We start from the raw sequence: 15,704 nt of genomic DNA, 5'->3' as shown, positions 1-15,704 counted from the left end.
CCACTTTGCTGTCGCCCTCCTGCTCCTTTAGAATCCCAGCGTCAAATGACGCAGTGGACGTCACCAATGTGACGTCGCACGGTGGTGCGTTGCTATGGAAACACGACGTCATTTGACATCACGTTGCATTGGCAACGAGACGCTATGTAACGCTACGTTGGTGACATCATGTAGCATCGTTTGATGCTGGGATTTCCAAACAAGAAGGAGGGCGGGGCGTGGCCATGACCTCACACAGCTGGTTCACTCTCATTGGCTGAACCGCCGTCGTGGGCGTGGCCACGGCTCCGTCGCAAGTTCCACACACAATTTTTGTGTGTGTGTGGAATCTTGCAGTACATCGCGGCTGCTGAATGTGCGCTGACGCATGTACTCGGCCCTGAGTGACTGGGGGACCGGTGCTTGTGCGCACAGCGCACGCCTCGGGCAGTCACTGGGACCGCAGCCTTAGCCATATGGGTGCATGGTCTGAGAGAACAAAATTGACTATTTTAGCTTCCTTCACTCTATGGAAGGCTTTAGCATTTATAAGCAGGTAATCTGTCCTTGAAATGGTGTGGTGGGCTTTAGACATACATGTGTAATCTGTATCTTCAGGGTCTAGTGCTCTCCATGTATCCACTACATCCAAGTGTTTCCTTACTTAAGCCATCCCCATCGGGAACTTTGTTTTACATTTTAAACAATTCCGCCTTATCTTTTCTAATATTTTCATTTCTTTTAAATGAAAATCTCCTCCCAATATCAGGGTACGTTCCTCATACTATAACTGTTTAGCTCCTTCTATATGTTTCGAAAAAAATATTTTGAGTCTTTACATGTACACTATGTTGCAGAGAGTTAACCTTTCATTGTCTATTTTCACTTTCCAAATAACCCTTCTTCCTTGAGGATCTTAGTATAGACTTATTTCTTGTAGAGTTACCCCTTCCCCCTTCTGTTAAATGATGCATATGTACATTCTTTCACCCACTTATACTTCATATTTTCATGTTCTATATCAATTATGTGTGTTTCTAGTAGGAACACTTATGTCTGTTTCAGTTTTTCCAGCTCAGCAGAATTTTTAGCGAATTAATCCCTCCTATATTCCATGATACTATTTTAAGAGACGCCATTACTGGTTTCTACATAATGTATTTTTTCCAATACTACCTTTTCAATCTATAGCTCATAACTTTGCGAACATGTGAATTTACAATCACATTTGTCATAACAACGTTAACATAAAACACAGATTCTGTACATATATCCATGCATTTAACATATACTTTAAGTGCTTTTCTCTACTTAAACACTTACAGGAGCTCTCAACTTCCGTTGCTATTTATCTGCATTTAGCACAATCTTTTTTTAACTCTGTTAACTGGTTTGAAGAACTACCACATTTATGCATCCTTGTTTCCATCCTCCTTACCTCAGGATCATTCATTTTAGAGTACATTAAAGATGACTTGCATTGCAAAAAGTAATTTTAAGAACGAATAAAAAAATATATTGTTTAATTGTTATTTTTATTGTTATATCACCTCCTTTATCTCTTTCCAATCTTTTATCTATTTTTAAGAACTTTATTGCCTTTTCTTTCAGATTTTAACACAACTTGTTATGTATTACAGTAACTCGTTATTTATTACAATAATACTTATGTAGCGGTCATGTAAAATGGCTACAGTCATCTCTCCTGCTGACAGTAAGGCCTGGTAAGTTGTGGGCATGCCAGCAGTAATTATGGAGGTTTGCCCTCACACCCTGGTGGGGTGCCCTGTGTATGGATGGGAGTGGTCACATGCTCTGACTCCATGGTTAGTGATGTCAGAGGTGTGTCAGCTTCCAGAGTGTACATAAGGCACAGCACTGTGTCTAAAAGTTAGTTCTGCTAAGTGGAGGAGGAGTTCTCGGGAGTTCTGCCAGAGTTCTATCTGAGAGGAGTAAGAGTTATGTTATAGTAGCTGAGTAAGAAGACTGTGTCCAGGGACCTGGCACAGGGTAAAGACATCCCGGCTGGGATAGGGAATCCCTATTAAAGGAGAATTACACCTTTCAAAGGGAAGCACTGAGGGACAATGAGTGGCTAGAGAAACTACTGCGAGGGGCAGCTAGCCCACCTCAATCAATAAAGATGCTCTTAATCACAAACCCTCTCGTGTACATGTGTGGAGTGAATGTACAGAGAGGAGCACCACAGAGGAGTTCCTCGTCAGGACCATCCCCAAGTGACCGAAGGGACCCTGATGAGGTGGAGGCGCTGCACTGGAACTAGGTATGACTCAGCACACTACCTCAGCTGCCTGTCTGGACGGGTTCTCCCCACACACCATCATGCGGGAGACTCAGGAGTCCTGTTGCCAACAGGTGCACCACCAGACACTACCACACTGTAATGGGGACCGGTTAGACCACAGGGGCCAATGTGAGATTGGGTGGGTCCGGCCGGGCCAGAAATACCGTTACACTTAAGTGCCCTGGTATTCAACCAACGTCTTTAGAGTTCACCTTTCTGTATCTGCAAACTGTCACAGTGACTTCCCCACAGCTTCTGTCTGCGTTGACTGCGTTACGGGCCTAGTCTGTGGGCCCTCTCAGTTATCAGAGACATCTTTTATTCTTAAAGCATTAAAGTTAAACCATTAGAAGGTGATCACCTTTCTTGCAAAACTACAAATCCAATTCCATGTACTACAGTATGGTAAACTACTCAGCCCAGCTGAAGGAAGTGAGAGTTACGGCCATGCTTTTCCGAATGGTCTGCAAACTCTCAACTTAATTAATAGCCCATTAAGCTGACATTTGGGTATAATATCACTGGAAAAGTTCCAAGAAGATGTGTGAATCCTCACACAGGGTTATTTAACCCAGAAAACCGCAGATTTCCATTCATGTTTGGGATCTTGGGAGACCTTCCCCAGAAGTAATTGTGCCCTGTGTATGAATATCACAACTAAATTCTGTGTAAGTGTCCCATAATCCTCTGGACACTCTGTATATGATACTGTACAGTATTCATACTGTTTTTTTCTCCTATTTTCCATATATTCACCGGACTTGCTGAGTCTATGAGCCAGAGGACAACATCTTCTCTTCACCAGCTGTTTTGGGATATCAAATGCCAAGAAGTCTTGTTAATTTATCCTCTTTGACTTCTTCTGAGAGACCCACGGCCACGATCCTTAAATGATTGCGTCAGTTCTGCTGTAGTAAGTTTTTGTGACTTATTCAGGGAAGTTATATGTTGCTTTAGCTGAGGGATTTTCAGCTCTGAATTTTCTATTCTCTGTTCATTGCTTTGGATCTTAGTATTTATCTGAGAGATGTGATGTGATCTGAGAGATATGTCTCATTGCTTCTTTAAGTTGCTGTGTGGGTTTTAAACATTGGCCCAATAGATTCTTTCACAGTCTGTATTACCTGAGTGCTGGTGTGTTATTTTATTTCTCAGTGTCAGCCATGATTTCCTGCCACTTCCTCCTCTCCGACTTTTCAGCATATGCGTTTCTGTGAGGTATAGTTTGCACTTCAGCCTTTAAGAATTTTCCATTCAAACCCTGTTTAAATGTGGGGGAAGGGGATTTCAAACGACTTTTCTGACATTTTTTGTGTGCAGATTTTCATCCGGTTTGTGGCGCGGAGCCAAGACCAGTCACGGAGCTCTTGTGAGGTGCGTCTCCCAGGCGGCGCTATGTAACACATAGTGGGACAAACTCTTTTTATAATGTAGCCCCGGTCTCCTCGAGCTTCCCGATATCCCCCTCCTTGCAGGCAGCACGGTCGCGGGTGCCGCCGGAGGCAGCGACGGACCCGCCGGCTGCTTTCAAGGGTGGGGGCCGGAGCAGGGAGCGCTCCGAGTCCTGGGAGTCTTGGCGGCACACCCGGCTAGCGAGGGCCACCATTACAAAGGCGCGCGCATGCGCAGTGGTTGCGCATGCGCAGAAGACACTAGGGAGCTGCAGCGGCCATTAGGAAGTCGCGCATGCGCAGTACCAGCACGCACGCGGCCCCAATGCAGCTATAGCCTCCGCGGGACTACAACTCCCATGAGGCCTAGGGAGGCACCAGGTGCCTCATAGTGGCCAATAAGAGGCCAGGATTCTCGGCAAGAGTAAAGAGATATATTTCGCGGGCTTGCGAGAAACGTGAGTTGGAGCTGGGAGCTGGGTGAGTTAGGGTGTGTGTGCAGGGAGCAGTGGCCCCTAGCACTAGGCCTAGTTACCCCCCAGAGGCCCCAGATAAGTTACCATTCCCCCAGTTTGTGGTTGCTTCAGGGACAGGCCCTACGTAAGGAGATCTGCCCCTTTAGCTATTTGGTTAAGTTAGGACACCCTCAGTGTCACGCAGCCTGATTCCTGGGTTTGGGCTCAGACCCCTCAGTTACATAGAGACTATCTTCGTGGAGGCCACGCCAAGCAGTTACTGCAGCCTGCCGGTTGCAGACGGATCCCCATCAACGTTCTGATGGTGCTGAGCCGTGGTGATATTATCCACGCCGGAATTCACCACCCGCGTAGGAGGACATCACGTCTGATCAGGCGGATCCATACCAGTTGTATAACGGTACCCGCGGGCTGGAGCCCCGGGCAGGTATCTATAAATAGTGCACCAACACGTCCAGGGATAGCGCTATCTCCAACACACGTGGGTGGGTTTGGACATAAGGTACTCTGGGGAATACTTATGTTGATGGGTGCACCCGGTGCACGTCCATGTGTGTGTATATGCATTATTCTGTGTGGTACCGGTACCGAAGTTATTATTAGTAGTTACAATAGTAAACAGTTATTAGCATACACTGTGTGCGTGTTTTATTATTGAGGCTCCTGTAAGAGGACCATCCCACTCAGGTGGGAACCCTTACAGGTGGAGGCGCTGTGTTCGACGATGGATCAGGTACCCCCAGGCTCCCAGTGGCGGAGGTTCAGGCCTTCTGTGAGCCTATCAGTTGACGCACCACACTCGGTAACACAAGTGTAGATTTCCCCACATGGTCCCTATCTGCGATTGGGGGGGGGGGGGGAAAGGTGTTACAATAACATGGATTTTTATATCACAATTTAATAAAATAAAAACAGATAAACCTATGAAGAAAAACAATTAGTAATATCTAAGAAGTTTCTTCCTAAACTACTTCACAAATCTCTTCATTTTCCCTGGTAAGTGGGACAGCCCCATTACATAACTAATAAAGTATGCCATCCATATTCTGTTCACATCACCTCTAGCGCTGAATGTTGTAAACAAACAAATCTAATTCTGCGCAAATAAAATTATCACAATGCCGCAAATCATTTTTGTAGCACGTGGCACTCTTTTACAGTTTGTTTTGCAGCAATCCTTATCCAAATTAAAATCTAATCAGGAAAATATTGGAATAGTGAATCATTGCCCTCTATGCTAAAAACTGTTCTGTAACTCAGTTAAAAAAAAAAATTGTTTGCTGGTCATAGTTGAAAGCAATTCTCGCTCACAAATTGGGGCCAAATGTGTGCTGCGGTCACTACGCAGGATCCGACAGTGAAGATTCAGAAACATATTTCCGAAAGATAGCAGAATCTATGCCTATTAACGTAATTGGCTGTTTTAAACATTTAAAGATATCTTTAGTAAAATAGCACCCTTCCTGCAGCATTTACATAGATGCTGTTAGACAATGCATAAATAATGGTTATTGTCGGGAAATTGGCAGCAGCTACCGGTACACTCAATAGGGAACTTGCCACAACATTCATTATTTTCTACTTCAAAAGCAAGAAGTCATTAACAATGCATGACTTTTTTTTTTTTAAGTATTAACACACCACTACTTTAAATACTAATTCAGAGCTGAGTATTAGTCAGTACAAGAATATTTTGGTTTTCTTTTCAATTAATTGATATATTTTTGGATCTATATATCATGAACAAGATGAGTGTGTGTTGCAAAATGTCAATTTGTTATTACATTTTCAGTTGCAGATCAACCGAAGACAGGCTTAGTTAGTGTGGAGACTGCCAAACCCTAAACTTCTGAACTGTTGATCAATGATAACATTGCAGCTATATACATGTGTATGTTTAAATGTGTGTGCAAGAAGCAGACACGATTGGGCAAACTTTATGACGGTAGCAAAGGGACGCATTAAAAAAATTCTGATGCCGGCAGGGGAAAGATGTAGGTAAACTAGTCATAATGTAACAATTTGCATGCACGTACATTTTTCACCTATATAACAGCTTGCTTGAGCAAACTTCCATTTATACACATAATTTTGCAAAAGTACAGTATATTTAAGCACACAATTTTTTTTTTATCCAAGAGGGATAAAGAGGATTCCTCTTATTGCACTCTCTATTGTATCGTTATAATGTGCTTTTTTTTGCCATATAGGCTCTTAAATCGGTACAGACTATTAAAACCAAAAATAATTTTTTTTTATTACATCAAACAATATGAAGTGACTCTGTGAATTATATACAGTGATAAAGGTTTAAAAGGTCCTCTCACACAGGGGTAGAGTGGTATGAGACTCTATATTTATTGTCAGACTATAAAACACATTAATATGTGTGTCTGTTTATTTAAACCCACTCTAACAGCTCAGTATAATAATAAATGAATAATGTATATCAATATTTAACGGCTCTGCATACTATGAACATTTGTTAGCATTTGGTTTTATACACATCTAGCTAGTTTGTATCAAATCACATAATGGAAAAATATATACGTATTTAAAATATAAACTTCTTTTATGATCTATGTATGTGTGGCTAAGTTTAGCATCCAAATGGCTATTAGTCTCTGGTATAGTCAAAATCCATAGGTGTATTCAAAAGCCATTAGACACATACACTGTTTTCTAAGGTAAGATATATCCATATGTGATCTAATAATGTCCTGATGTCACATAGAGACCAAATAAAGCCAGGAGAATGGTAAGTAACACAATCATATATAGAAGTCTGGCTAAAACTAGATGTATATATGGAGCAGTGTGATATAAAACACTTTTGGTCTCGGCGGACCTAGAGTGTACAAAAACCAAGATAATTGCATTTAAAGACTCCTCCTTTCTGAAGAAGCGTGTCAATCACGCGAAACGCGTCATACGTCGAGTCCGACGTCACAGAGGGGCGACACCTCAGTCCAAGAAACACGGCCAGTATACTAGTGCTACGACACCATACCTACCACACTTTTGGGAAACTGTATACCGTGTATATGACAGGGAAAGCCCTGAAGAATATGCAAACTGCGGTCCGCTGTGACCTTTGAATATAATCTGATTGGGGATTACTATGTCCATAGGTCTGCCGCGACCTTTAAATGCAATTATCTTGATTTTTGTACACTCTAGGTCCGCCGAGACCATAAGTTAGCCACACTTAGCCACACATACATAGATCATAAAAGAAGTTTATATTTTATATACGTATATATTTTTCCATTATCATATTTGATACAAACTAGCAAGATGTGTATAAAACCAAATGCTAACAAATGTTCACAGTATGCAGAGCCGTTAAATATTGATATACATTATTCATTTATTATTATACTGAGCTGTTAGAGTGGGTTTAAATAAACAGACACACACATTAATGTGTTTTATAGTCTGACAATAAATATAGAGTCTCATACCACTCTACCCCTGTGTGAGAGGACCTTTTAAACCTTTATCACTGTATATAATTCACAGAGTCACTTCATATTCTTTGATGTAATAATTTTTTTTTTTTTTCGTTTTAATAGTCTGTACCGATTTAAGAGCCTATATGGCAAAAAAAAAAGCACATTTGTTTTGCTATAACGATATAATAGAGAGTGCAATAAAAGGAATCTTCTTTATCCCTCTTGGATAAAAAAAATTTTGTGTGCTCCTATATTATCCTTATGCACCCTATTATCATGAAAATATCTAAATACCTATTTTTTATAAAAGGATGAGCGGCTAAAATACATTATTTTGCAAAGTATATTTAAGCCATAAGTAATAGTGTGACCTTTAACAAGGTCACGAAGAACTGACACTCCAGTACTGGACTGGGATCTACAGTACTTCAATGTCAATCTTCACACTCACTTTTGCTAACAGAAGTCAAAACAATCTGGATGGAATTCAAGAAAGAAAATCAAGGAATATAGGATTTATTGATCTCCAAAACACTGAGTATTCATTACAATTCAGCATGCTACGGTGCAGAGTTATTTTTGGTCAACTGAAGTACCATTTAGGATCCTTTCAAATAACTTAATTAAAAAATGTGGGGAAAGAATACGCACTTCAGGTTTCTTCGGTTGTTGTAGGTTAATTAGGTCAGTAAATCTCTAACCATTATCATGTGTTAGTAATATCTTTTGCCGTGTTAAACATAAGTACTTACTCTTGGTGGGATTAGATGGAATGTGAATCAAAGATATGATTATTTTGTGGGCATTCTTACACCTTGGTGTTAAAGGGCTACAAAAATGGATTGCATTGGAAGTACCACTATTCCACACAACAGTTGAAGTCAACAAGAAAGAACTCTAGTGATTTCATTAGTGATGTGTTTTAGTTTGTGATACCTTTTAATGAGCTAACTTAATGATCATTTATACATACAGTATATTGTTGTACACGTGGAAACTGCATAACGTTCTTTATTAGACGTGCTGTTGCAGAAAGTGCTCCTTCCCTAAATTATTCTAACGCCTGTTAAGGGGAACAAGCCACTGGGATGAAAGCCAGAGTGATTAGCAGTTCCAATTGTATGCATAGTGCCTTGACCAACCAACTATGCGTTAGCCCACTGACACACTCAGGAAAGAAAACACCAGTTTACAATATTTTTATTTGACCAGTACAGATGTTGATCAGAAGTGACTTCATGCTATTATTCTGGTTCAATGAGAGATACAACAAAGTGCAAGGAATCAATCTAATCTGCCCAAAAGTATTTAAAGATACAGCGCAAGCTTCTTGTCATCTGCAGTCCATGGGCGATTCTCATAAAGCCCCAAAATACCTAGCATTAGAGGACTTAACATACACACATGTTTATATCTGTAACAACTGAGGACTGCCAGTAATGGCATTTATAACAGTAAAAGCAATTTTATTTGCCAATTTAGCGAAATGTTACAGTTACATAGTAGATGAGATTGAAAAAAGTCATACTGCACTGTACGTCCATCAATTTCAATCTATGCTAAATTAAAATGACAGATACTTATCCTATTTTTGTATTTGCATTATATTGATCCAGAGGAAGGCAAACAAAAAACCCAAGTGAAATATCATCTAATGATACTGTATCTCATAAGGGGAAAAATAAACAAATTCCTGACTCCAAATATTGGCAATCCGATTACTTCTTGGATCAACATCCTTCCTATATTTACTTATTTGGTATATCCCTGTATACCTTTCCTTTCTAAAATGATGTCCAATATTTTTTTTAACAGATCTATTGTATCTGCCATCAGAGTCTCCATGTGTAATGAAGTCTACATTTTAACTGCCCTTACTGTAAAGAACCCTTTCCTTTGTTGCTGATGAAATCTCCTTTCCTCCAACTTTAAGGGATGACCCTGTGTTGCTTGTTCAGTCCTTGGGATAAATAGTTCTTTTGAAAGCTCTTTGTATTTTCCCTGAATATATTTGTATATAGTTATCATATCCTGTTTTAGATGCCTCTTTTCTAATGTAAACAAATCTAATTTTGCTAGCCTCTCCTCATAAGTCAGATTGTCCATCCCCTTTATTCATTTGGTGTCTCTTCGTTGCACTTTCTCTAGTTCCAGAATGTCTTTTTTTATGGAGGGGTGCCCAAAACTGTATTCATTTTAGTGGGACAGGAAATCAGTCAATACGCCTAATTTTATACCATGATTGCATCATACCACAAATTAAACTTATTTACAAAAGTGATTATATTAAATTAGTACAATAAAAGATAACGATGATGAATACGCTGGATAACAAGAGTTATTCCACCATAATGCATAGTAGCAGCCCAATTAAACAATTAAACATTTGCCACATTACTTCATCATGAATCCGTGCAAGACAGGAACAACACTTGTAACTTTTATTTGTGGCATTTTACTACATACTTAAGGAAATTCATTCCAATCCACACTAAAGAAAAGTAACCACAAGACTGGATGAGTTACAGGAAAGGGTTTTTGTTACATTATTATCTTCAATAATCATCTTTGATGGAAAGGGAAGAATGGAAAATATATCATAGCAAATTTGTTTTCAACCTTAAAGACGTTGGATTGGAGCCTTTTATGCTGAAACATAAATCATACATTAAGCCTGTCCGTCACTTCTGAATTTAGCCATGCGCACTACAAATGTTTAAAGTGCCAATAAGGTTCCTTAAAGTGCTTAACTTTGTTGTGTGGAAAGAAAACTAAAAAGTTGGAAGAACAGCTGTGTACCAGTAACTAAAACACTAATGCAGCCTGTAGCCAATTGAGCCTATAATTTATAACACAGTACATTATAAATTGGGCCCAAGTACAATATTTACCTCTCTGCTCACAAAGAGAGGAGAGAGGTGGGGATGTGAGGGGAGGTGAAATTCACAGGTGCTGGTTAGTTAGAGACCATTACATATTGTCACTAATGCCACACCTGTGTGCACATGACTGTGTATATGACAGGGGTTAAAACTTAGCCATTCTTCTTCAATGAGAATACATGTAGGAGTGGTGCTGACAACTATCAAAATGTAAAGAAACCGAAAAACCTCGTTCAAGTGTTGAGAGGAAGTGACATATACAAATGTAAGGTATGTATATTGGGGGAGGGCGGTTATGTGTATTGGGGGTAGGTTATTGAGTGTGGGCGGGGAGAAGTGGGGGCATGAGGGGGTGTGAAAGAGGTGGGGGCATAAGGCGGAGATAGAGAGAGGTGGGGTCATTAGGGAGAGAGAGAGGTGAGGGCATGAGGGGGAGAGAAGTGGGAGCGTCACGTGAGATCGAGAGAAAGGTGGAGGCGTGAGGTGGGGCGAGAGAGAGGTGGGGGTGTGAGGCGGAGAGAGAGGTGGCGACGTAACAGGGAGAGAGAGAGTTGGGGGTGAGAGAGAGGTGGGAGCGTGAGGTGAGATTGAGAGAAAGGTGAAGTGGAGAGAGAGAGGTGGAGGCATGAGCAGGGAGAGAGGTGGGGACGTGAGGGGAGAGAGAGAGGTGGGAGTGTGAGAGAGAGAGGAAGGAGGTAGAGGATGAGAGTTTGGGATGTGAGAAAGAGAGGGGGATCTTACAAGGCTGCCAATACTGGGGGGGTGGGGGAAGGGGGCAGTGGGAACTCTAGTCCTGGGCCCCGGGGTAGCTGTCTGCGGCCCTGTATAGGTGCACTATATCTTAAGGGATTGTTTCCTCCCTCCTGAAATTTGGTGAACTTCATGTGGACTGGTTAGCTAGAGACCATTACACATTGTTACTAATGCCACACCTTGTGCACATGACTTGTGTATATGACAGGGGTTAAAACATCCAGATATCCAGCTGACTCACTTTCCTCCCTGCAGGCACTAAAAATGAGCACTAACTCCCCAAAACTGTCCAACGACACCTCAATATGCCGCCACCACCAAGAATAATTTAAGGTCTTACCCTGAGGAGTCCTTGGTATCCCGATTACTCAAAAAAAAAAGTTGTAATTAACAGCTGATACATACAGGTGCGCCGATGAGTATTCTAAAACTTGCCTTGGAAAATCTGGGGCAATCACCAACAAGATCCAGGTACATGTTGGGTACATTTCAGTGACATTTCTGCAGAGACTAATGGCCCATCGGATTAACACAGCAGGGGTCCCTGGCAGTCCCATTCAGTTTGAATGGGACTGCCAGGAACCCCCGCTGTTAATCCGATGGGCCATTAGTCTGTCTGCAGAAATGTCACAGAAATGTTGCAGCATGTACCCAGGTCTTGTTAGTGATTGCCCCAGCTTTGTTTTAGAATACTCGTCGGCACTACAGTACAAGATGCTGAATCTGTATGCAGAATAGACAACCTGTCGTATTTGGTATTGTTTCACACGTCTGATTCTCTTATCCTTGTGAAGTACATCAGATTTTAATTATCATACATTTTTCAATCTGTAAGGAAATGGAGTGTCCTTTCTGACACCTTTTCTGCAAGTCAGGTTTTTTTTTTAGGAATTTATATGACGCTTTTGAATATCCAATGTCATATCAGGTGAATCTGTGATATGTCTGGACCCCCTCACCCGTCACTTACTAATATAAACATATTGCTTTTCATTGTTTTATTGACCAATAGATATGCAGGCCAGGTTAACCCAGATGACCTCACAGGAGAGAGAGACAAATAGGTATTGTAAAATGCAAGTTAACCTCTTGGTTGCTATATTGTTAATACGACACAACAAAATAAGCAAAACACCAGCACTCCTAATAATAACAAATTAAAAATGTGAGAGGTGCAGTAGGGAACAGAGAGTAATGCAAAAAATACTGACAGAACAGCATCCCAGAGGGGCGGTTGAATCAGGGAGAAACCCTATAAAACAGCACTCAGACACATGAGATGTGTGTGAATAAATACAGGTGAGGGGCTAGCTCTCACCTGTATTTATTCACACACATCTCACGTGTCTGAGTGCTGTTTTATAGGGTTTCTCCCTGATTCAACCGCCCCTCTGGGATGCTGTTCTGTTAGTATTTTTTGTATATTGTTAATACAACTGAACAGAATAAAGGCAGAATTAATATGACACACATCATATTATTTTTGGCCCTCCTCCTGGCCCTATTGCACTGCACGACCTCCTTTTATATTTGGCAGCAAGGGAGAGGGCTAATGCATTCATTTCTGTAATGATCTCTGGAACAAAAAAAGTCTATGGAACTGTAGCACACAACCATTTGGCAATCAAAGGGTTAGTACTGACTTCAAGTACATAAGTGATTTCTAACTATGAAGAACTATTGTGGTTTCTGCTCTGGGAAATTATTTCTATTACCAACATCATCACAGAAATAGGGCTCCATTTCACAAGGGGAATTACTTGATAATATTTGTCATTTTTCTTTTAAGGAATAATGTACCACTGAGTTTCATTAAATTGATGATGTACTGTAATTACGATCAATCCTTTTTTTGTACATCAGTAACCTGCATGACACCTGATCCATTTCCTTATTTCTTGATTTTCAGTTCTGAATTTATTTTGCAAAATGAAAAAAAGCTGAGTTTCAATCTGGGAATCTGGAACATAAATCATACTTTTCCCGCCTTTGTCCTGTCTAAAAAAAGAAATTCCAGTGCTGAAATATAAAACTAAATTCAGTGTAATTGTTTTAGTGGCATAAAAAAGAAATAGCACTGACCATTCTTCTAAATTCAGTCATAAATGCCTACTGCCTATGGAATAGTGCACGTAAAGTAAGCTTCTTCAATAAGTAACACAAAAAAACCCTTTATGACTAGTGTACAATAATGATTGGCTTCATTACATCAACCAACAATGCAGTGGCGCAGTGGGAATAACTGCTCATTTATGAGAATCTAATGAAAGCTGAAATGGTATAAATGTCTTATGCTAAAACACATTTAAAGTGTGGACAATTTTATCCTGAGCCGTTTGCCAAGAGCACCATTATACTGGAGGATCCTGTGTGTCTACCAATGAAATTTGTGGTTAGGAAGTGAATTTTTCATGTGTATTCATAGTTGTGCATTTTGCAGGAATTCTCTGGATAAGAGTAACAAATAGGTACTGTAAGTGCAGGAGTTCTGACCCGATACTGGTGGAACCAGTGTCCTTTTAATCTCTGAAAGTACTGGCTCTTAGGTGTTCATTTGAGATTTTTCAGCATTTAGTTCAAAACATTACTCATGAACTAAAGAATGTGTTCAAGAAAACCTTTTTTTTTAAAATTACCTCTTTGTCAATCACGAGAAGTTCCACATCTGATTTGCACACAACTGAAGTCGGTCTTTTTTCATTAGTGACAAGGCCAATATCCTACCAAAAAAGAAACATTAACATTCTGCTGAAGCATATTATTGTTATACATTTAAATAAACATTTTTAAACTAATCATTCGTAAGTTAAACGAATACGTTTTTACTGTGTTACTGTATTTTTTATGTGTTACCAGTTAGTATGGAAAAGGTTTAGAAGAGGGAAACTTATTATCTGAACCTTTAACAAAATACTGTATGTTAAGTTCTATTATTACTGTGATACAGAATTATTTACATATTAAACCTTCGTCGTGCCCTAGTTATGATTTACCCTAGTTAGGACGTCACAATGCCTGGCACGCTAGGACCCTTATGCTGTGCAGTAGAGATCGTGTTCACTGCTTCACTGGAGAAGTAAATGTGAGGACATTCTGCTTCCATTCATGTCACCAGGAGCTCAGCCGTGACCACGTAAATCACTAGCCAGGCGATCACGTGGTTGTGATTCCAGAAATCCAGTGGCACTTGAGGGATACCGACCTCCCGACAGCAAAAAGGTTTAAAATAATCCAAAATAACTATAGATATTGCAGATTTAGGTATACCAAAAATGGTGAGTGCCAAGGTCCAAAATAAGTGAGATTTGTATCCATTGAAGTCTAGTGACCTCTTATTGCTAAAGATCTGTGAAACCGACCCCAAATCAGTGTGACACGGAAAATTAGTGAGAGTTGGCATGATATAGATCATGAATATTAGGTGGATGATTAGCCGACTAAGAATAAGCGAGTCATCTAAAGAAAGTACATTTATTGGTGCACACCTAGGCTAAAACTTAGCATTTAATCATATTTACAAATAATAACTACACATGCTGAGTGAAATAGGTGGTATATAGTGAATAATACTAATAAATAAAATCACAGGTGGTATTGCTCTCTGAGTAGTTGTCTGCTGGGAGAGATGAATCTCTAAGTGTGAGGGATTGAATAATGGTGTCTACCCATAAAACCTTAACTGGGTGTAGTAGTACTCATATTACCATCATACACAGCAATCAGAAGGTAAAATAATACTGTACAACCAGTGATTGATATCTGCTATGTTTGTGGTAAGCTCATAACCATCACCGATTGATATCAGATGGTTTGTTCTAAGACTGTTGTATAATTAGGCAGCTTTAACAATAAGCAAGCTTCACAAATAGCAGAACGCCACAATAGCACTTTAATAGGTCAGGAACTGCAGAATAACAGGGGTTGCTGAGCTGTAAATGAGGGTGTGAGGTGATCAAGCTGTGTGGAGCACAGCGCAGCTCTAACTGGCTACCTACAGTTAACCCCCCAATGATGAAATGGCAGCAGTGCTTGCTTACCTGCCTATAATGAGGGCTGATTGCATAGACTAGCAATCTGCAGAACTGCACAATGTTTATCTATTTGCCACCTCGAAGTTTGAAATACTAGTATTGCATGAACAGCTGCTTATAAAAGCTGTGAGATGCACAGCGCAGCTCTAACAGGCTGCCTAATTTTAGCTCAACCCACGGTGAATAGCAAAGTAGCCCAAGGATCGCAACAACCGAATCTGCCTCCTACATGGTACAAATAGAGCAGCTGTATGATTTGTTACAAAGTAGCTATTGGCATCTGGAAATAGCAGGAGAGCCATCAGTAACCAGCATAATGGATCAGCCTTCACCACCTTACGTGACGTCAGCGCGTCACTACGCATTATGCGTTTCTCTCCAGATGGAGCTTCGTAAGGGAATGGTCGTCGTTGTATATCATGCTATAGATCA

General features: G+C 40.4%; 1 protein-coding gene across 2 annotated transcripts in view; it reads right to left on the bottom strand.

Annotated features, from left to right (window-relative positions):
- Window positions 1–15,704, bottom strand: part of LOC142463472 (uncharacterized) — a 233,811-nt gene that overhangs the window by 153,796 nt on the left and 64,311 nt on the right. For both annotated transcript variants that reach the window (XM_075566294.1, XM_075566301.1), the window contains exon 7: window positions 13,878–13,961. In XM_075566294.1, the coding sequence (XP_075422409.1) occupies window positions 13,878–13,961 (84 nt within the window). The remainder of the gene's footprint in view (window positions 1–13,877; window positions 13,962–15,704) is intronic.

This window comes from Ascaphus truei, chromosome 1 (genome assembly GCF_040206685.1).
Source record: "Ascaphus truei isolate aAscTru1 chromosome 1, aAscTru1.hap1, whole genome shotgun sequence".
NCBI classification, from domain to species: domain Eukaryota; kingdom Metazoa; phylum Chordata; class Amphibia; order Anura; family Ascaphidae; genus Ascaphus; species Ascaphus truei.
Note: the sequence above shows the minus strand (reverse complement) of the source record. Positions and strands in the feature narration are given on the sequence as shown.